The 20,787-nt window shown below is 42.4% G+C and overlaps 1 protein-coding gene across 14 annotated transcripts in view; it reads left to right on the top strand.

The window, feature by feature from the left end:
* CAMTA1 (calmodulin binding transcription activator 1) overlaps nt 1–20,787 on the top strand; it is a 2,106,456-nt gene that overhangs the window by 1,942,397 nt on the left and 143,272 nt on the right. The window contains exon 1 of one of the 14 annotated variants that reach the window (XM_077458257.1): nt 2,889–3,058. The exons of 12 other annotated variants lie outside the window; for them this stretch is intronic. In XM_077458257.1, coding sequence (XP_077314383.1) covers nt 3,013–3,058 — 46 coding nt within the window. In that variant the 5' untranslated portion in view covers nt 2,889–3,012. Of the gene's footprint in view, nt 1–2,888; nt 3,059–3,089; nt 3,666–20,787 lie in introns of those variants that run through there. One more of the 14 variants, XM_077458258.1, reaches the window with a different exon arrangement.

Genomic DNA, 20,787 nt, shown 5'->3' with positions numbered 1-20,787 from the left:
AAATGTTAAAATAATGTTTATTCAGGTTTATTCTGCTGGTTAACAGGACTGAGGGCTGGAGAACGGTTTCACTTTGAACATTTTTAGTCAATTTTTTTTCATTGGAAATGTAATGCTTCTTCATAGCAGGCAGTGCTGGATAAGGGACACAGTCTGCATAGAGTTTGTATGTTCTCCCTATGCTAGCTTAGGCTTCTGAGTGCTCCGGGTTCCCTCCCAGAAACATAGCGGTAAGGTACCTGAGTTTGGCTCTGTGACAGCAGTGGGAACATTCGACTGCAAGCTTCTGGGACAAAGACTGATATAAAGAGGTCAGAGTTCTGGTTAAGGGGAAACGGTGATTACTGGTGGAAAAGTGATACAGGGAGGGGGGATTGGGACAAAAGGAAAGAGAGAAGAAGAGAAGAAAGAAAAGAGAAAAGCAGGGAGGTTACGAAAGACAATAAAGAGGAAAGTAGGAAGAAGAGAGAAAGAAGAAAAAGAAAAACAATATTTTTTATTATTATTATTATTATGAAATAAGAAAGAAAGAAGGAAAGGAAACTGGTATGAAAGGAAAGAGAAAATACATAAGGAAGGACAGAAAGGTAGGAAATTGGGATGAAAGGAATGAGGAAAGAAAGAAAAAAATGAAGGATGAAATTGGGGCAAAAGGATAAAGGGAAGAAAGAAAAAAAAGAGAGAGAGAATTTGCGAAAGAAAGGAAATGAAGAGGAAAGTAGGAAATAAGGGAGGAAGAAGAAAAGTAAAGAAAGAGAAACATTGGGATGAAAGGAAAGAGGGAAGAAAGAAGAAGGAAGGAAGAAAAGAAAAGAAAGAAGGAAAGAAAAAGAACAGAACTTGGGATGAAAGGGAAGAGGGAAGAAAGAGGACGGAAGGAAGGAAAGAAAATAAAGAAAGAATGAAGGAAAGAAAAGAAAGAAGGAATGAAAGAAAAGAAAAGAAAGAAGGAAGGAAGGAAAGAAAAAGAGAACAGAAATTGGGATGAAAGGGAAGAAAGAAAGAAAATTGAGAAGAAAGGGAAGAACAAGGTAGGAAGGAAGAAAAGAAAAGAATGAAAGAAGGAAAGAAAAGAAAAGAAAGAAGGAAGGAAGGAAGGATGGAAAGAAAAAGAGAACAGAAATTGGGATGAAAGGGAATAAAGAAAGAAAATTGAGACGAATGGGAAGAGCAAAGAAGGAAGGAAGAAAAGAAAAGAAAGAAGGAAGGAAATAAAAAGAGAACAGAAATTGGGATGAAAGAGAAGAAAGAAAATTGAGAAGAAAGGGAAGAACAAGGAAGGAAGGAAGAAAAGAAAAGAAAGAAAGAAGGAAAGAAAGAGAATGGAAATTGGGATGGAAGGGAAGAATGAAAATTGAGAAGAAAGGGAGGATTGAAGAAAGAAAGAGAATTGGGAAGAAATGGAGGAGGGAAGAAAGAAAGATAATTGAGAAGAAAGAAAAGAGAGAAGGAAGGAAAGAAAGTAAATAAAGAGGAAATAAGAAAAGAGAACATAAATTGGAATGAAAGGAAATAGGGGAGAAAGAAAGGAAACTGGGATGATAGGAAAGAGGTAAGAAAGTAAGGAGAGAAGGAGAGAAAGAACGTAAATAAGGAGGAAAATAGGAATAAAAGAAAGAAAAAGAAAGAACGAAAGAAAAAAGTTGTTACAAAAGGACAGAAAGAAAGAACGAAAGAAAGAATGGAGGAAAGGAGAAAAGTAAGGAAGAGAGAAGAGAGGGAGAAACATGCAAAAAAAATTAAAAATACAATAATAAATATTAATATTAGTATTATTATTATTAATATTATAGAAAGAAATAAACAAAGGAAGTTAAGAAAGAAAGAAAATTCTGCCAAAAGGAAAGAATGAAGAAAGAACGAATAGAGAAAAGGAGGGAATGAAAGTAAATAAAGAGGAAAGTAGGAAGAAAAGAAACAAACAAAGTAAGAAAGAAATTAAGGAAAAGGAGAAAGTAAGGAAGAGAGAGAGAAAGACGGAAAAAAAGTAATTTATAATATTAATATTAGTATTATAATTATAGAAATAAAGAAACAAAGGAAGGTAGGAAATTGTGAATAAAGAAAAGAGAAAAGGAGGGAAAGAAACAAAACAAAGAGAAAAGTAAGAGGTAAGGAAGAGAGTGAGGAAGAGGACAGAGAAAGAAAGATTTGCTATTATTATTATTAGTATTATGACTCTTCTGCTGAGTATTGAGCCAGTCTCTCCATCACAGAGCAGTAGAGGAGAAGAAGTGAGTGGATCTGCACTCCTTTGTGTTCAGTTCAGCACAGATGGGGAGGGGTAATTTTCACCCCTGCAGTGTGTGGGAGGTCTGAATAACACTGCAGATCAACAACTGCTCGCTGGTAGCAAAGTGTATCAGCCGCAGGCCCCTCCAGCCACACCACCGGCCAGCATGCTGCACCCCACATCTGCTGCGCACTACACACAAACAAATATTAGTGAACAGAGGTTAAAGGTGACCGAGGAAATCTCCGCTGGCTTCCCGCAGTTGACGCCCCCTAGACCCCCACCCCCCCCCCCCCTTTTTGTCTTTTCTGACATTTAAAATGAGATGTAGCAATGCATCATTTCCCCAAACACTATTCCGCCTTTCCCAACTTCCCAAGCAAGAGTACTTTCCTTCCAAAGATTCCTAATGCGGGAAATAAAAAAATAAAATAAAAACAAAGGGGGTAATCGGTACAAAAGATGTGATGCAGCAGCAGCTCCTCGGTTCCTGGGTGACCTCAGGCTGATGGAAGGGGTTGTGTTGTCTGTAATCAAAGCTTCTTTAATATTTAATGACATCTCATTAGTCCAAATGCTGCAGGTTCTGGGGCTGTCCGGTACTCATGGCTAAAAGGAGGATTAAAAAAAAAAAAGAAAAAAAAAAATGAGTGGGGGAGTTCTGGTGTGACACCCCCCTTCCCACTGCAGTTGCCTTCAGAGCCCTGAATGCCTATTTTCAGGCTCTCCTTGTTTCTGGTGTGTGCTAGCAGCCCAACTGCCTGTCTTGATTTGTCATAATGCAGAGAGGGAGAGAAAAGAGAAGCCTGCTTTGCAGCATTGCAGGTACGGAGGCACCAAAAGGACAAAAGAACCCTGGCTTCCCAAGCAATCCGACAGGGAGGGAGGTAGAGGGGGGGTTGAGGCAGAGGTAGCCCCTCCCCGAGCGAGGCAGACGGTTGTCATCTGAGGGCAAGCGAGAGAGGTGGAACAAAGCTTTAGGCGTGCTCTGTTTCAGCACTGCTTCATGGACAGAGCCAAACTGCACCTGCATTCTTGGAAAGTCAAGCTTTGGACTTTCTTAGAGGCAGATTAAGGCTTAGATTGAGAGGGGAGGGCAAGGGCTGCAAAAGGGGGGCAACCCAAAAAACAAAACAAAAAAACTCTCTATCCTGCCTTCTCCTAGAACAACGTCAAGGCAAGGGACAGAGATTAGCGAGCTAAAGAAAACTCTGGATGAACTCTTTAGCCGGGAGCGACACGTGCAGAGGAGCTCCGCCGCTGTGTTTACCTGCAACACGTGTTCGTTGAAAGACTTCTCACCCCACCCAGAGAGGGAGAGACCCGTACCCCTTCCAGTTACAAAACTTTTCTCTTTTGCCCAGTCTTGGAATGTGCGGTCCAAAAGTGGACTTTGTCTAAGCAGGACTGTCCATGGAGGGTAAACTGGAAGGTAGATGATTTTCACTTCTTGGGGGGGGGGGGTTTGATGTGTGTCTTGTGTCCAGGTCCTTTGTGTCATTTGTGTCTTCTTGTGTTTTTGCTGTGACCACTTTTTTTTTTTTAGTAAGTTCTGTATACTAAAAAATCTGCAGCAGACAAGTTTCTCTGCTTTGACACCAAAGATTTAGAAAGAACTCTTCAATCTTACGGGCTTCTTTGAAAGTGCAGCAACCAATCAGGGCTCTTATTTTGGGGGGGGGGTCGGATGTTCACGTCGCAATGGGCTGACACGCTATTGTTGCTGTTTGCATTGTCCTATTAGACCCACTAAGTGACTTTGATGCTTAAGATACTGAAAAGTGATGGACTTTTAACTCTTAATTGGAATTGTAGAACTATAACTGATATATTGGGGCCAGGGGATAGGTTACTGGTGGATTGTCTATTATCAGGGAAGGTAAGAAGCTGTACACTTATTTTAGATACTGAAAAGTGTTAGACGTTATTCCTAATTGGTATTGTAGACCTAAAATGAATACGTTGGGGTCCGGTAATACATTGACCAAAGCTTGACTTATTCCTGTTTGGAATTTTAGACCTAAAACTAATATATTGGGGTCAGGGGACAGTTTACTAGTGGATTGTGTATTATCGTGGAAGTTAAGAAGCCTTACCCTTATTTTAGGTACTGAAAAGTGTTAGACATTATTCCTAATTGGTATTGTAGACCTAAAATGAATACGTTGAGGTCAGGGGATACATTGACCAAAGCTTGACTTATTCTTAATTGGAGTTGTAGACCTAAAGCTGATATATTGGGGTCAGGGGACAGGTTACTAGTGGATTGTCGTGGAAGGTAAGAAGCCTTACCCTTATTTTAGGTACTGAAAAGTGTTGGACGTTATTCCTAATCAGCATTGTAGACCTAAAATTAAAACGTTGGGTTCAGGGGATACATTGACCAAAGCTTGACTTATTCTTAATTGGAGTTGTAGACCTAAAACTGATATATTGGAGTCGGGGGACATGTTACTAGTGGATTGTGGATTATCATGGAAGGTAAGAAGCCTTACCCTTATTTTAGGTACTAAAAAGTGTTGGACGTTATTCCTAATTGGTATTGTAGACCTAAAATGAATACGTTGAGGTAGGGGGATACATTGACCAAAGCATGACTTATTCTTAATTGGAATTGTAGACCTACAATTGATATATTGAGGTCAGGGGACAGGTTACTAGTGGATTATGGATTGTGGTGTAAGCTAAGAAGCTTTACCCTTATTTTAGGTACTGAAAAGTGTTTGACGTTATTCTTAGTTGAAATTGTAGACCTAAAACCAAAACGTTGGGGGTCACAGGATACGTTGTGTATTATCAGGGAGTGCAGAAACTTTACCCATGTTTTAGATACTGAAGAGTGTTGGTGGTTAAATTCCTAATTGGAATTATAGACCTAAAACTGATAAGTTGGGGTAAGGGGATAAGTTGTGTATTATCGGGGAGTGGCAAAGCCTTTCCCATGTTTTATATACTGAAGAGTGTTGGACTTTTAATTCTTAATGGGAATTGGGGACCTAAAACTAATACATTGGGGTCAGGTGATATGTTCTTTATTACCAGGGAACGTAAGAAGCTTTACACATGTTTTAGATACTGAAAAGTGTTGGACTTTTAATTCTTAATGGGAATTGGGGACCTAAAACTGATAATTGGGGTCAGGGGATACATTGTGTATCATCAGGGAGTGCAGAAGCAATGTATCTGCTCCAACAAACTTTGTAGTTAAAGCTTGTTCATATCAGACCCTGTGAGGGTCATTCACCTTGTGAACTGATAAAGAGAGACTTCAAAAAAAAGTATCCAAAAATAACTCTCTTTATCATTTGATAGTTAATCATTAAAAAGCCTTTACTTTAATGACTATAACCCCAATCTTCCAATGACCTATTTTGCACTGCAGATGGCGTAAGGATCCCCCCCCCCCCCCCGGGTCATAAAAGGGTTAAAGAGTTTGATGAAAGACTGATCTAAAATTGAAAAAGACTTCTGAAGTTTTAAAACGATCGGCAGCATTTAACAGACTCGTACAACTAGCCCTAGGTTATAGATCACCTATTGATGGGTGTTAAATAATTCAGCGGACAAATTGCTTTACTATAAGGGGTAGCAATGCTCTATGGAGTTAAATACACTGTACAGACACTGATTTGGGAGGCTGTAATTCTTATCTTGGGACTCTTAGGCTAAATATAATTTATTATCATTGACAAGGTCTGTAGATAGGAGGAACCGACCAGCTTGGTGCGCCGTTCAAGAGTTTTTTTATTGTGTGTGTGTTTGCAAACAAGATGGGATTGCTTTACTAAAACTGGAGAGTGCAAAATCTGGTGCAACTGTGCATGGCAGCCAATCAGCTTCTAACTTCAGCTTGTTCAATTAAGCTTTGACAATAAAACTTGGAAGCTGATTGTTTTTTAGGCACAGCTGCTCCAGATTTTGCAGTTTTAGTGAATCAACCCCAATGGCTCTGATTTACTAAAGGAGTTGAGAATCGGTGACTAGTCACTTCAGTTGTGCAAAAAGCAAGTTCTTGTTTACCTATATCCTCTGCAGATGATTGGCTCATTGAAGTCAATAGTCACCATGTTTATAGTGTGAAGTATCTCAACTCCTTTAGTAAAGTAGCCCAACGGGGCGGACTCTCGCCAATTGACCTGCTTATTGTTGATTGGGTGTGAATATCTGAGATCAAACAATCAGAATGCATTCTTATTATTATTATTGCATTTAGTTGATCATTTGTAACCGGATCGAGAACGAACGCTTGTTGCGTGGACTTGATCTGGTGTGTACATCTGAGATCAAACAACCGGAATGCATGAAGTTGAAACATTTTGTATTTAGTTGATCATTTGTAACCGGAAACGAACGCTTGCTACGTAGATTTGATCCGGTGTGTACCTCTGAGATCCAACAAACCGGAATACATTGTTTAAATGTTGCATTTAGCTGATAATTTGTAACCGGACCCGAGACGAACACTTGTTACGTAGGCTTAATCCGGTGTGTACCTCTGAGATCCAACAAACCCGAATGCATTAAGCTAAAGAATGTTGAATTTTGTTGATAATTTGTAACCGGATCAGGAACTAATGATTGTTACGTAGACTTGATCCGGTGTGTACCACTGAGATTAAACAAACCGGAATGCATTGTTTAAATGTTGCATTTAGTTGACAATTTGTAACCGGACCCGAGACGAATGCTTGTTATGTAGACTTGATCTGATGTGTACCTCTAAGATCCAACAAAGTGGAATGCAGTAAGTTAAAGAATGTGCATCTAGTTGATAATTTGTAACCGGACTGGGAACGAACGCTTGTTATGTAGACTTGATCCATCCGGTGTGTACCTCTGAGATCCAACAACCGGAATGCATTAAGTTAAAGAATGTTGCATCCAGTTGATAATTTGTAACCGGGAACGAACGCCTGTTACGTAGACTTGATCCGGTGTGTACCTCTGGAGATCCAACAAACCGGAATGCATTAAGTTAAGGAATGTGCATCTATTTGATATTAATTTGTAACCGGGAACGAACGCTTGTTACATAGACTTGATCCGGTATGCACCTCTGGAGATCCAACAAACCGGAATGCATTGTTTAAAATGTTGCCTTTAGCTGATCAAAAACAAAAACTTGCTACTTGAGACTTTTTTGATTCGGTGTCTAGCTGAGATCAAAGAACCCGGAATACATTTTAAAAATTTTTAGAAAAAAAAATTGTTGCCAATCGTTTGTAACTGGACCAAGAACAAAAGCCAAAATCACTAATACATCGCTTCCAAATAAACCTGTCTGTGCTTCTCGTTTCCCGAGACTGAAGTTTGAGTTTAAATACAGGATGTTTGAAATAACATTCCGAGAGGGAAAAAAAAAAAAAAAGAAGAAGTCAGGTCTGCTTCCAACAGGAAACACTAAATCTTATTGCAGAATTTTGATTTTCCACGTAACCTCTGGATGGTCTGTAATTCGTGTGACAATGGCCACATTGGAAATCTCAGAGCCAGCAGCGGAAGGAAAGGTACGCTTCAAAAAAAAAAAAAAAAAAGACGTTCTGCAGTGCTTCTCGCTCTCCCGATAACAACGTTGAGCGTTCCATATTACTGCATTCGCTGGGTGTTCATTCATTGCGAGCTGCGGTGATGTCACGCTGCCTTCATACTGAGCTTATTAGCTGGAGGATCAGGATTGCAGCATTGGTTGGGCAGGCTCTTTGCCTGTGTGTGTGTGTGTGTGTGTTGTCATGTATTGTAGCTAAGCCTTGTTCATTGGCTTGCATGGATTTGTGAATGGAAACACGGACCCGTCCGCTCTATATAAAACCCGCGTTGCAGTGAAGGATTTTTTTTTTTATTATTATTATTATTTTATTTTTTTTTGTGAATGAAAACGCTTCGACCTCCAACACGAGACGAGGCTAAAGAATAGAAGCGTCATAGGAAGCCTGCTGTGCAATGGCTTGGATTTCGGCATAAAGAAAAAGGCAGTTTTAGGGATTTCTTAGTAAAAAAAAAATAAAAAATGAAAGCATACGTTGTTGCATTTGAATGTATTTTGCTGTTACCGTAGGCTGTATGTGGTCCGGGTTGTGTTTGTATCGTCTCGGCTTTTAGGTGTTTTATTGTTGTGTGCCGGCGGTGAGTTAATTGAAGCAGCAACAGGAGTGCTAATTGGTCTCATTTGCCGTGATGGCAATCCATTAAAGCGGACGCGGAGGTTATTTAATAAGGCGGGGGATGGAGGGGGGGGGGGGGGAGAGAGAGAGGCAAAGTGCAGAAGCCACAGCAACCCCTCGGGATGGAATCTTTCATTGGTTTGACTGCTGTGAACTTCCAACCGGTGAAATCGGCTTGCTGCGGGTTGCTGGCCTCATTGCTCTCCCCCCCCCCCCCACATTGTTAAATTAATCTAAAAAAGAAACAGCCGTATTAAATACGATTCTCGGAATGTCGATTTTCCAAAAAAGATTTTTTATTATTTTTTTTTTGCACATTAGTTACTCTTCATAAAGCACAATGCATATCGGCCAATCGGGCATTGTTCCATATAAGTAGGAATAGCGGGAAAAGGAATCAAAACAACATTCCATTGTGGAACAATGCGAACTCCGTTGTGCCATGCTGCAAGTGGGCGGGGCATAGGACACGGGGTAGACCAATGAGCGAAGCGGGAGCCCAGCAAAGCTGCCTCTTGGCCACATCGATTTCCTCGTAGTGATTGTTGACGCTCGATGCTGCCGGAGTGATAAAAGGGACTGTGACAGATTCTGGGTCGCGGTTGAATGAGAGCAGCCGGGCTTTTGGGTTTTTGATTAAAAAAAAAAAAAAAAAAAGAGAGAGGCGCGCTTTTCACCAGCTGCTCTATAAAGTAATATATACGCTCTATTGTCAAAAGTATTGGGATGCCTGCCTTTTGCATGAACTTTTAATGGCATCCCAGTCTAAAGCTGGATACACACTATAGGAAGGCAAAAAAAGAGGAGAGAGAGAGAGAGAAGTGCCAGCCAAGTCCTTATGCAGCATAGACCATGTAATGGGAAGGGGTTTTTTTTTAGCAGCGGAGTATTTAGATAACACAGATGTATATGCATGTATATGGTGATCCAGCCAGCCAGTCTGTTGTTTTTCCAAAAGTGCAAGGTCTCCTTCAGGTGTATCAGTTTACAGGGATGAGACAAACCATTTAACACTGACAGGGGTACTTACAATAATCAGCTTTTATTTATTTATTTAAAAACATTATCCCAAAAGGAAAAAAAAAAACAGTTTGCTGTATCTGCTTATAAATATAGAAGTGTGGGCTGGAGTTTGGCTTCAATTTGTTAGTGTATTTAAATTTGCTAGTACCCCAACACTCCCCCCAACTGACAATGCAGCTCCCAAAGGTGCTCCCTATGCTCCTTCATCCAGAGTGGGGGACTCTAATGCAGGGGGTGTGTTACTAGCGGTACTGGGACAGGGTCGTCTAGCTCCCAGGGCAAGGATCTATAATTGCACCCCCTTCTCCACTGTTAATACATTCTGTACAATGTGGTGTACAACTCTGCCCCCTCTCTTCACTGTGCCTGGGGAAGCTGTCCCTCCTGCCCACCCCTATGTCCTGGCCCTGGTTACTGGGTAAAAACAGAGGGAAAAAGACAAAGAAAAAAGGAAAACTAATGCAGCCACCACATGTAATGATTGGTAAACTGCAATATATTACGTTTTCAATTTTGGCTTTAATAGAGCGTTAATTCAGATCCGCGCTATAACCGAATGACGGACTCCCGGCTACAGCCTGAATCTGCTTTGCCGGGAGAATGCTCCGATCACCGGCTTCAGTGAAAGGGACATCGGTCCCGAAGAGGAAGAGGCGAAGCTGCCTCATCTGTGCCCGCCAGTACCGCCTTTCAGTGCCACCTGCCAGTGCCCGCACAGTGCCATGAATCAGTGCATAAGTGTCTGCAATCAGTGCCACCTATCAGTGTTTACCAGTGGTGCCAACCAGTGCCTCATCAGTGCTGCCTAGCAGTGCTGTCTATCAGTGTCACCTACCAGTGCCAATCAGTGCCTATCACTGCCACCTATCAGTGCCACCCATCACTGCCACCTATTAGTGTCCTTCAGTGCTGCCCATCAGTGCCACCTATTAGTGCCCATCAGTGCCGCCTATTAGTGCCTATCAGTGCTGCCTTATCAATGCCCATCAGTGCAGCCTATCAGTGCAGGCTTATCAGTGCCCATAAATGCAACGTATCAGTGCCCATCAGTGCAGCCTCATTAATGAAGGAGAAAAATCATCTGTTTGCAAAATGTATTAACAAAATATAAAACAGTTTTGTATTTTTTTTTTTTTTTTATTCGGTCTTTTAAAAAAAAAAAAATGTAACACAAAAATAAAAAACCGCAGAGGTGATCAAATGCCACCAAAAGAAATCTCTATTTGTGGGGAAAAATGATCAGAACGTCATTTGGGTTTAGGTGCCGGTAAGCGAGTGGTTAAGTGTCCAGTGCCGTGCCGTTGCAGCACTAAAGTCCTGTGCTCAATTACCAACAGACAACCCTGGTTGGCATTGAGATTATACTGCATATGACCCAAAGGAGCTGGATACCCGCCAGCTCAATATTCCACAGCCAAGGGCATTGATGTGAAGCTGGTCCTCTCTTCCTGGCACGGCTTCCTCTAGACGTTGGAACATCGCCGGTGTCTTCCGCTTCCATTCAGAGCTTCAGGAAAGGTTGGGCGTTGGGCGGTGACGTCAGGCGGTGGGGCTCGGCCTGAATCCATCCTCACAGTCTATCTCACAGTTGGGTTAGGTCCAGCCAATCCCGTTCTTCCTCTGCCGTCTCATCCAATCGCTGCGGCAAAAGAAATGTGACAAACTGACTTGGCAACCTGGCATCTTATAGTAATGTCACATTGCCAGTCATTGAGGTCTTCAGGGTGACCCACCCTACTTCCAGGGTCTCTTTCTGGAGGCCTCATGGCTTTATAGCAGTGGTAAACCCCAAACCAAAAATGTCATACATGGCAGCTTACCAATCATTCCATGTGGTGGCTGCAATAGTTTTCTTTTTTCAGGCTTTTCCCCCCCCCCCCTCTGTTTTCACCTGGTGATCTGGCCAGTAACATACCTCCTGTATTAGAGCGTCCCCCACTCTGGATGAAGGAGCACAGGGGGGCACCTTCGCACAGCAGCAACAGGGGAGTGTTAGATGGACAACAGATTTAGAATAAATTGAAGGCAAACTCCAGATCACACTTTATAAACAGTTACAGTAAACAATTTTGTTCCCTTTGGGATAAAACCTGATCATTGTAAGCACCCCTGTCAGTGTTAAATGGTTTGTCCCATTCTCTGTAACTGATAAATTTTCCTAGAGAGCATGTTGTTTTGAAAAACCAATTCCTCCCACTGACACCAATGATGGGGCACGATTCCTCCCACTGACACCAATGATGGGGCACTGTTCCTCCCACTGACACCAATGATGGGGCACTATTCCTCCCACTGACATGAATGATAGGGCACTATTCCTCCCACTGATATCAATGAAGGGGCAATATTCCTCCGAATGACACCAATGATGGGGCACTATTCCTTCCACTGACATCAATGATGGGGCACTATTCCTCCCACTGATATCAATGATGGGGCACTATTCCCCCCACTGACACCAATGATGGGGCACTATTCCTTCCACTGACATCAATGATGGGACACTATTCCTCCCACTGATATCAATGATGGGGCACTATTCATCCCACTGACATCAATGATGGGGCACTATTCCTCCCACTGATATCAATGATGGGGCACCATTCCTCCCACTGACACCAATGATGGGGCACGATTCCTCCCACTGACACCAATGATGGGGCACGATTCCTTCCACTGACACCAATGATGGGGCACTGTTCCTCCCACTGACACCAATGATGGGGCACTATTCCTCCCACTGACATGAATGATAGGGCACTATTCCTCCCACTGATATCAATGAAGGGGCAATATTCCTCCCACTGACACCAATGATGGGGCACTATTCCTCCCACTGATATCAATGAAGGGGCAATATTCCTCCGAATGACACCAATGATGGGGCACTATTCCTCCCACTGACATCAATGATGGGGCACTATTCCTCCCACTGATATCAATGATGGGGCACTATTCCCCCCACTGACACCAATGATGGGGCACTATTCCTCCCACTGATATCAATGATGGGGCACTATTCATCCCACTGACATCAATGATGGGGCACTATTCCTCCCACTGATATCAATGATGGGGCACCATTCCTCCCACTGACACCAATGATGGGGCACTATTCCCCCCACTGACACCAGTGATGGGGCACTATTCCCCCCACTGACACCAATGATGGGGCACTATTCCTCCCACTGACACCAATGATGGGGAACTATTCCTCCCACTGACACCAATGATGGGGCACTATTCCTCCCACTGACACCAATGATGGGGCACTATTCCTCCCACTGACACCAATGATGGGGCACTATTCCTCCCACTGACACCAATGATGGGACACAATTCCTCCCACTGATACCAATGATGGGGCACTATTCCTCCCACTGACACCAATGATGGGACACAATTCCTCCCACTGATACCAATGATGGGGCACTATTCCTCCCACTGACACCAATGATAGGGGACTATTCCACCCTCTGATACCAATAATGGGGCACTATTCCTTCCACTGATGAGGCACTATTCCACCCTCTGATACCAATAATGGGGCACTATTCCTCCAAATAACACCAATGATGGGGCACTATTTCTTCCACTGACACCAATGATGGGGCACTATTCCTCCCACTGACACCAATGATGGGGCACTATTCCTCCCACTGACACCAATGATGGGGCACTATTACTCCAAATTACACCAATGACCACGGATGCTATAAAATGTTATTTAGTCCCACCACTCCAGAGCCCAAAGGAGTTATTTACTTCCACTGATTCTGGTATATTTTCTCCACTCAGGTCTGAAGGGCAGTAAATTGGGCCTTTGTTTAAAAGTCTGGAGATTTGTGCTTTAAAGGACTCAAGCACAGATCCAGACATTGACAAATACCTGGCTGCCTGTGATCAGTAAAGGCAGAGGAAGGTCCTGATCTGCAAAGACATAAAATAATCCAGGCCCTTGGATCAGCCAAGCAACTAGCATAAGGAGACGAGTTCAGCGGTGGCCACCTACAGTACATATTTTTTAGATCAGGTTCACTTTAAACATCCTGTAGCGACTTTCACCAAAAAGCCTTTTCCCAGAAACCACACGCATGCACGTGGAAAATTAAACCGTTTCCAATCATCCATCAAATGTAAATATTTGCCGGACCCAATAAAATCAAATCAAACGCTCAGCAGAGACGAGCTCTCCGAGATCAGAGATAATCAATAATAGAGTTTCGCTCTTTTTTTTTTTTTTTTCCCTCCCTAAATAATAATCCGGCTCTTTCAAGGAGATGAAGGCAGTTCCTGGACATAGAAAATCTCTCCGCGTCTTCTTACCTAATTGTCTGCAATTAGCAGCTCCTTAGCATTGGAAGACAAAGAGGGAGGATGATGATGTCATAATGGGAGGCTGAGAGCTGAGCCACTCACATGATCCACCGTGCCTGCATTCTCTTCATTCTCTTCAGCCCTGTAGAAGACAATGGCAGTCTTTAACTCTTTCTGCTTTCCAGGAATTTAAAGGATAACTCCACTTTTGTGGGGAAAAGTAGCAAAATATATATTATATATGTATATATATATATATATATATATATATGTATATATATATATATATGTGTATATATATATATATATATATATATATATGTGTGTGTATATATATATATATATATATATGTGTGTATATATATATATATATATATATATATATATATATATATATGTGTATATATATATACTGAGTAATATATATATATATATATATATATTTCATTCATATACAATTGCTACACAAGCCATATTGTAATTTAATGTTATTAACCCCTTTGCTCCTAAGGATAAAACAGATCTTAGCCACTTGCCTACCGGGCACTTTCACCCCCTTCCTGCCCAGGTCAATCTTCAGCTTTTAGCGCAGTCACACTTTGAATGACAATTGCGCGGTCATGCTACACTGTACCCAACTAGATTTTTATCATTTCTTTTCACACAAATAGAGCTTTTTTTTTTGTGATTATTTAATCACCACTATGTTTTTGTTTTGTTTGTTTTTTGTTACGTAAAAGAATAAAGACCGAAAATTTTCATAGTTTGTTGTAAAATTTTGCAAACAGGTAATTTTTCTCCTTCACTGATGTGCGCTGATGAAGCTGCACTGATGGGCACTGACGAGGTGGCACTATTGGGCACTGATGAGGTAGCACTGGTAGACACTGATGAGAAGGCACTGATAGGCGGCACTGATGGGCAGCACTGATGGGCACTGGTAAGCAGCACTGATGGGCACTTATTGGCAGCACTGGTGTTTACTTATTGGCTGCACTGGTGGGCACAGATTGGCAGCAGCTGGGCACTGATGAGGAGGCACTGATAGGCACCGATTGGCAGCACTGATGAGGAGGCACTGATAGACACCGATTGACAGCACTGATTGGCCCTTATTGGCAGCACTGTTGGTCATTTATTGGAAGCACTGCTGGGCACTGGCTGGCAGCACTGGTGGGCACAGATTGGCTGCTGGGCACTGATCAGGAGACACTGATAGGCACAGATTGGCAGCACTTCTGGGCACTGATGAGGAGGCACTAATTGGCAGCACTGATGGGCCCTTATTGTCAGTACTGATGGTAATTTATTGTCAGCACTGCTGGGCATTGACTGGTAGCACTGCTGGGCACAGATTGGCACCACTGTTGGGACTGCACTGATAATCAGGACCCTGATTATCAATGTAGATAACTCTTTTAGAGAAGCCAGTTATCGGCTCTCTTCTCCTCTCCTCATGCTGTCAGCATGAGGAGAGGAGAGCCGATAACGGCTTCTATTTACAACCGTGATCAGCTGTGATTGGACACAGCTGATCACATGGTAGAGAGCCGCTGATTGGCTCTTTACCTCAATCTGTAATCAGTTTGAGGTAAAGCTGATTACAGATGAACCCGGCCTAAAGATCTCTATTTCTTGGCACTCCTCACCTATGTCCACAACACTTTCCAGGAACTTTCCACATTGCCAGGAATGACCTTCCATTGACAAAGTCCAGTGCTACCGTGCCCGCCCACCGGAGGCGCTGTCATCTCTAAAGCACAAAGGGCACTGTGCCCTGAACTCCACTTGGCAGCTGAATTTTGGCTATTGTACTTGGGAGGGGGGGGGGGGTTATAAAAACATTCCCATTTCTCCAACCCATCATTGGTTTACCATCCCATTCCTTAGAGAGAGGGTGCCTTTAAACCCCTGAAACGCGTTGGATATCATTATAAACGTTGATTTAGCAAAAAGCATAAATCTTGTCCATCCCATTTAACCCCTTCCCGACCGATTCACACACATATACTGTGGCAGAAGGGCACGTACAGGCAGAATCACACGGAGTTACCTGTACGTTGCCCTTTAAGAAGCAGTTTGTCGTAAACTCCATGAGTGTGATCGCGGGTCCCACGGACTTGATCGTCTCATGGAGAGGAAGAATGGGGAAATGCTAATGTAAACAAGAATCTCCCCTTTTCTGCCTAGTGACTCTGACACTGATCATAGTTCCCTGTAATCGGGAGCGGTGATCAGTGTCGTGTCACACACAGCCCCCCCCACAGTTAGAATCACTCCCCAGGACACGCTTAACCCCTACAGCACTGCCTAGTGGTTAACCCCTTCACTGCCACTCACATTTACACAGCAATCAGTGCATTTTTAATCGCACTGATCGCTGTATAAATGTGAATGGTCCCAACATAGCTCCAAAAGTGTCCGGCGTGTCCGCCATAATGTCACAGTCAGGATAAAAATCGCTGATCGCCGCTCGTAAAAAAAAAAATATTAATAAAAATGGCATAAATCTATCCCCTATATTGTAGCCGCTATAACTTTTGCGCAAACCAATCAATAAACGCTTATTGCGTTTTTTTTTTTTACCAAAAATATGTAGAAGAATACATATTGGCCTAAACTGAGAAAAAAAAAGTTTTTTTACATATTTATAGGGGATATTTATTATAGCAAAAAGTAAAAAAAAAAAAATGCATTTTTCCGAAATTGTTTTGTTTGTTATTGAGACTCAAACGGAGTGTATCGCGGTGTAATTGACAATTACTTTGGTTACAAATGAATATTTTAAAAACAGAAGTGTGACCTTTAAATGAACAGTATTTTGTAATTGAAGTATATTTTCAGCGCAGAACGCAGCGCCGGTAATTGACAGGCAAAGCGTTTCCTTGTAACCTATAAATGTATAGAGAGGAATGGCTTTAGGGTACGAAGTCCGTTATATAAAATTCCTAAATACCTCATTCTGGTTTCTCACACTTGAAGATTCTGCCGTCACATTCTAACTCCGCCTCCGACCATATCTCCGCTTACTGATCCAGCACTGCTTCCTCCTCCACTATATGACAAGACACACGCTGTCACCTCGCAGTGCCTTGAAAAAGTATTCATACCCCTTGAAATGTTCCACATTTTGTAATTTTGCAACCAAAAACGTAAATGTATTTTATTGGGATTTTATGTGATAGACCAACACAAAGTGGCACATAATTGTGAAGTGGAAGGAAAATGATAAATGGTACTCAAAATGTTAAATAAATATGTTAAAAGTGTGGGGGGTACATTTGTATGGTGCCCCCCGGAGTCAGTAATTTGTAGAACCTCCTTTCACTGCAGTTACATCTGCAAGTCTTTTTGGGGATGTCTCTACCAGCTTTGCACATCTAGAGAGGGACATCTCTGCCCATTCTTCTTCTTTGCAAAATATCTCAAGCTCTGTCAGATTGGATGGAGAGCGTTTGTGATCAGCAATTTTCAAGTCTTGCCACAGAGTCTCAATTGGATTTAGGTCTGGACTGTGACTGGGCCATTCTAACACATGAATATGCTTTGGTCTAAACCAGGGATCTCCAAACTACGGCCCTCCAGCTGTTGCGGAACTGCACGTCCCATGAGGCATTGTAAAACGCTGACATTCGCAGACATGACTAGGCATGATGGGAATTGTAGTTCTTGAACAACTGTAAGGCCATAGTTTGGAGACCCCTGATCTAAACCATTCCATTGTAGCTCTGGCTGGATGTTTCGGGTCGTTGTCCTGCTGGAAGGTGAACCTCCGCCCCGGTCTCAAGTCTTTTGTAGACTCTAAGTTTCTTCTAAGATTGTCCTGTATTTGGCTCCATCCATCTTCCCATCAACTCTGAGCAGCTTCCCTGTCCCTGCTGAAGAAAAGCATCCCCACCACATGATGCTGCCACCACCATGTCTCACGGTGGGGATGGTGTGTTCAGGGTGATGTGCAGTGTTAGTTTTCCCCACACATAGCGTTTTGCTTTTAGGCCAAAAAGTTCAATTCTGGTCTCATCTGACCAGATCACCTTCTTCCACATGTTTGCTGTGTCCCCCACATGGCTTCTCACAAACTACAAACAGGACTTCTTATGACTTTCTTTCTCCAATGTCTTTCTTCTTGCCACTCCTCCATAAAGGGCAGATTTGTGGAGAGACGACTAATAGTTGTCCTGTGGACAGATTCTCCCCCCTGAGCTGTGGATCTCTGCAGCTCCTCCAGAGTTACCATGGACCTCTTGAATGCTTCTCTGATGAATGCTCTCCTTGCCCGGCCGTTCAGTTTAGGTGGACGGTCATGTCTTGGTAGGTTTGCAGTTATGCCATACTCTTTCCATTTTCAGATGATAGATTGAACAGAGCTCCGTGAGATGTTCAAAGCTTGGGATATTTTTTTTTATAACCTAACCCTGCTTTATACTTCTCCACAACTTTATCCCTGACCTGTCTGGTGTGTTCCTTGGCCTTCATGGTGTTGTTTGTTCGCTAAGGTTCTCTAACATACCTCTGAGGGCTTCACAGAACAGCTGTATTTATACCGAGATTAAATTACACAGAGGTGGACTCTTTTTACTAATTAGGTGACTTCTGAAGGCAATTGGTTCCAATATATTTTAGTTAGGGGTATCAGAGTTAAGGGGGCTGAATACAAATGCCCCCCCCACCCACACTTTTCATATATTTATTGGTAAAAAAAATTGAAAAACATTTATTTTCCTTACAATTATGTGCCACTTTGTGTTGGTCTATCACAGTGATGGCGAGCCTTGGCACCCCAGAAGTTTTGGAACTACATTTCCCATGATGCTCATGCCCTTTGCAGTGTATTTGAGCATCATGGGAAATGTAGTTCCAAAACATCTGGGGTGCCAAGGTTCGCCATCGCTGGTCTATCACATAAAATCCCAATAAAATACATTTCGGTTTTTGGTTGTAACATGAGAGAATGTGGAAAATGTCAAGGGGTATGAATACTTTTTCAAGGCGCTGTATATACAGATTACTCATCCAGCACTGCTTCCTCCTCCACTATCTGACAAGACACACAGGGGCCGATTTACTAAAAACCGGAGAGTGCAAAATCTGGTGCAGCTGTGCATAGTAGCCAATCGGCTTCTAGCTTCAGCTTGTTCAATTAAACTTTGACAAAAAAACAACAACCTGGAAGCTGATTGGTTGGAGCTGCACCGGATTTTGCACTCTCCAGCTTTAGTAAATCGAACGCTGTCGCCTTATATACAGCTTATTGCACCAACACTGCTTCCTCCTCCACTATCTGACATACTGATAAATACGGTCACCATATATAAAGCTTACTTATAGAGACATAGAAGAAGGACAGCAGAAAAAATAGTAGTCTTTTTATTATTATACCATCTAATTTAATAATCATTCAGTGGGGTTCCCCTTTAAATTGACTTTTTTTTTGATTGTCTGACCTAAAAATTTGCGAGGACCAGACACGGTTGAGCCGGTTACAATGGAATTAGGCTTGGCACGGGAAATGCGGAACTTTCGCAATCTCAAAAATAGACTTCACTTGATTTGAGGATTAAAGATAATTGGATTTAAGTCTTCTGAGTTAATATCGGCTCTCATCAGAGATTATCACTATCCGCTCTCCGCCGGCCAGGTTTACCCCCTTCGTGTTTTCAGGGGTTGGAGACATGATGTTGTGTTTGACAACTTTCTTTTTTTTTCTTTTTCTTTTTTTTTATACTCTACTAAGTTTGCTATTTCTAAACTGATAATTAGTAAAGGCCAAGAGGACAGTATGATCATCCAGTCAATCGATCTGCTGGTCCTCTGGGGGTGGTCAGGTAGGATTGTGTATGGCAAGATTGGTACAAGCAGCTGTGGGGTTGGGGTTGGGGGGGTATTTTTCACTCTCTAGACCAGGGGTCTCCAAACTACAACCCATGGGCCAGATCTGGCCCGCTACAACATTTTACATGGCCTGCAGGTAAGGTCAGTGGCATATACTTATTGGGAAAAGATTGAGGATACAGGCCAGTCTGTGGTCTCTACTTTGACCTGATGTAAGGGGGACTCTGAAGAGGATGCAAGTGGGACTCTGATGGGGACCCTGACGTAAGGGGGACTCTGATATAATGGGGACCCTGATATAGGGGGGGACTCTGGTGTAATGGGGAGGCTGACATAAGAGGGTCTTTGATGGGGACCCTGATGTAAGTGGGACTCTGATGGGGACCATGTTGCAAGGAGGAACTCTGATGTAAGCAGGGGTCTCTGATGGGGACCCTAATGTACAGGGGGACTCTGGTGGAGGCTCTGATGTAAGGGGGGACTCTGGTGGTGATCTTGAAGAAAAAGGGGGACTCTGATGGGGACCTTAATGTACGGAGGGACTCTGATGGAGGCCCTGATTTAAGGGGGGACTCTGATGTAAGGAGCACTCTGATGGGGATCTTGAAGAAAAGGGGGACTCTGATGGGGACCTTAATGTACTGAGGGACTCTGATGGAGGCCCTGATGTAAGAAGCACTCTCATAGCAATCTCGAAGAAAAAGGGGACTCTGATGGGGACCCTAATGTATGGAGGGACTTTGATGGAGGCCCTGATGTAAGGGGGGACTCTGATATAAGGAACACTGTGATGAGGATCCTGAAGTAAAGGGGGACTCTGATAGGGGCCATGATATAGAAGGAGACTCATTTTTTAATAAACACTGGCCCATGAATATTTTTTTTAAGTATACTAAGTGGCCCTTGTACTGAAAAGTCTGTAGATCCATATTCTAGTCCAAAACAATTGTTTTCTTTATTTTTTTAATTCCTTTTTATTTTTTTTATTTATTTTTTATTATTTTAATGCATTAGTGGGTCATGTTTTAATTTCAGATTCCATCTACATGTACCAAGGTCCATATATTGCTTTTTATATTGATTTCTTAATAAAGATAGTGTTTATTTTTTGTATTTTTTACATGTCCTGTTTTATAGAATTTACACTTATATTTTATAATTAGTTAGATAAGGAGCTATTTACATAGCCATATACAATCTCTAGACCTTTATTACGTTTTA

The sequence above is a fragment of the Lithobates pipiens genome, unplaced genomic scaffold (assembly GCF_037356315.1).
Source record: "Lithobates pipiens isolate NorthernLeopardFrog02 unplaced genomic scaffold, aLitPip1_a1.2 Scaffold_27, whole genome shotgun sequence".
NCBI classification, from domain to species: Eukaryota; Metazoa; Chordata; class Amphibia; order Anura; family Ranidae; genus Lithobates; species Lithobates pipiens.
The sequence above is the reverse complement of the archived record's forward strand: the minus strand, read 5'-3'. Positions and strand labels throughout refer to the sequence as shown.